This window comes from Cyprinus carpio, chromosome A2 (assembly GCF_018340385.1).
Source record: "Cyprinus carpio isolate SPL01 chromosome A2, ASM1834038v1, whole genome shotgun sequence".
Lineage (NCBI taxonomy): Eukaryota > Metazoa > Chordata > Actinopteri > Cypriniformes > Cyprinidae > Cyprinus > Cyprinus carpio.
In genome coordinates, this window is record NC_056573.1 from 18299184 (window position 1) to 18301508 (window position 2325).

At 35.7% G+C, this 2325-nt stretch overlaps 1 gene segment (V, D, J or C); it reads right to left on the reverse strand.

The window, feature by feature from the left end:
• Window positions 1-1216: 1216 nt before the first annotated feature.
• LOC122148803 lies at window positions 1217-2325 on the reverse strand. The segment is given in 2 exon segments: window positions 1217-1793; window positions 1912-2325. Coding segments are annotated over 2 exon segments (357 nt in total).

Consider the following 2325-nt stretch of genomic DNA (forward strand, 5'->3'; position numbering starts at 1 on the left):
TTTCATACGAATCCAGTCAGAGTTATATTACATTTATGCATTTAGCAGACGCTTTTATCCAAAGTGCAGTTACAGTGCATTCATACATTTTATTATTATTATTATGTGTGTTCCCTGGGAATTTAACCCACAACCTTTTGTGCTGTTAACGCAATGCTCTACCACTGAGCCACAGGAACACAATATTAAATAATAGTATTAAAAATTGTTCTTGCTCTTCCAAGCCTTTCAATGGGGTAAGTAGATGTTTGTTGTCAACAGTTCAGAAGACGTGAAATAAAGTGTGTGCATCTGTAATAAAACATCCCTCACACGGCTCCAGGGGGTGAATAAAGGCCCATTGTAGTGAATCCATGAATTTTGGAAGATAAATATCCAGATTTCAAATGTAATAAACACTTTTTTCTCACATCTGCTGATTGTGGGACACGGAAGACGTGCATACACCTAGGAGTAAAACATAGATGAATTTTCATTTTTGGGTGAACTAACCCTTTAAGGTTTGGTCTGCCTGATCAGTTTTATGTGGAGATTGCTTATCCTTGGCCATTCTAACATTTACAATAAAACCCCTTGAACCCCTAATAAAGTATTCTTCTCAGAGACAAAAATTATTTCAAAAGTCCCTGTCATTCTGTACTATCATGAAAACAAATGTTTTTAAATGTTGTCATTCCTTATGGACTCGCATGGGCTTTGTGCATAGGGTTGTTGTCATGCTGAATTAGTAAACAACTTCTCAAACTGCTGCAGCGAGGCTAAAAAGTACACAGTTCCTGAGAATGTTATTGTATGTCAGAATTTATAAAGACACTTTGGGTGAAAGCATCTGCTAAATGAATAAATGTTAAATTACTGAAATAACAAAGCCTGTGACTTTAAAGGGCACATTTTTCACATGCTTTTAGCCATATATAATGTATGTGACTTTAATTTTTGGAGGACTAGATTCGAGTATGACAGTATTCTGTGTGTCAGTGGGAGAACAAGCTCCAAAGTCACTGGCAAAGCCATAAAAATAAAAACCCACAAGACTGAGCGATAATATCAAATAGGCTGGATGCTGTTGGAGTGTCAACAGAGCCATGAACTCAACAGGTATGGTAATGAAAGACACAGTCATTTGAAAGAAGTACAAAGAAAGTCTTAATATTAAAACAGAGTGATATCTCAACAGCCATTAAACAAATCAGCCTCCATCTACTTGCTCCCTGTTTTTACTACATGACAAGCAATTAAGATGTTATATTAAGAATGTATTTGTGCATAAAAGGAACCACATAGGTTGTGATATCTTAACATATTGTCAATACTTGGAATTTTTTTAGCAGGCCTGATTCAACCTCTCACAGGTGTGACCACATATTTTATTACATTCAGAGCTGGATAGATTGTGGTTTTGATTGTGGATTTCACTAGATATTTTCAAAGTGAAAAGAGCTTCAGGTTTTTGTACGGCATGTTTAATATTTTGTTTCACTGGGCTCCTACTCTTAGAGCACAATAATAGAGAGCTGAATCTGACAGACGTACATCAGTAATAGTGAGTTCAGTGGATGTGTATAATGCAGTCAGCTGAAACCGATCATCAGAGGTGTGTTCATAAGCACTTGCTGATCGTGCATTTTTGAGTAATAAATACTCAGGTTCTCTGTTTGGATTTTGTCTGTACCAGTAAATCCGAACATATTGGCTATTTGTACTATATGAGCAGCTCAGCTTGACAGTTTCTCTTTCTTCAGTGTTTTTGTCTGTCCCTTTATCTGGCTCAATGTTGTCTCCAGCCACCAAACCTGTCAACAATAAGCACATACGAACAGATTTTTGATTTGTGAAAGTTGATAATATTGCTAACACATTTTACAGCATATTTTACAAAAATACAAATGACAAAAATAATACCAATAATACCTGTTCCCACAATGAGAATCAGTATGAAGCATCTGTCCATGTTCAGTCAGATCAGTTCAGTTCTCTGTTGAGGCTCTCAGTGCTCTGAGCTGTAAGTCACTGCAGAACAGTCACAAACACACACAGGAACTTCCTCCTCTCTGAACTTCCTGCAGCTGTTTATGATTATGTTTGAATAACTACACACTTTTATTAGAAAATTTTATAAAAATGTTTACATGAGGTTATACATCCAAAGTAATATGAGATGTTTGTTAATTAAACTGTTTTGTTGTTGAAGTTCAGCTTTATCACTGTGTGCAAACACTGATAGATATAATAGTGGGGCAAAAAGTGTATGCAATGGAGTATTTCTACAAAAAATAAATAAATAAATAAGTGCCAGTATAAAGCCAAGTATCGGTCAGTCAAATA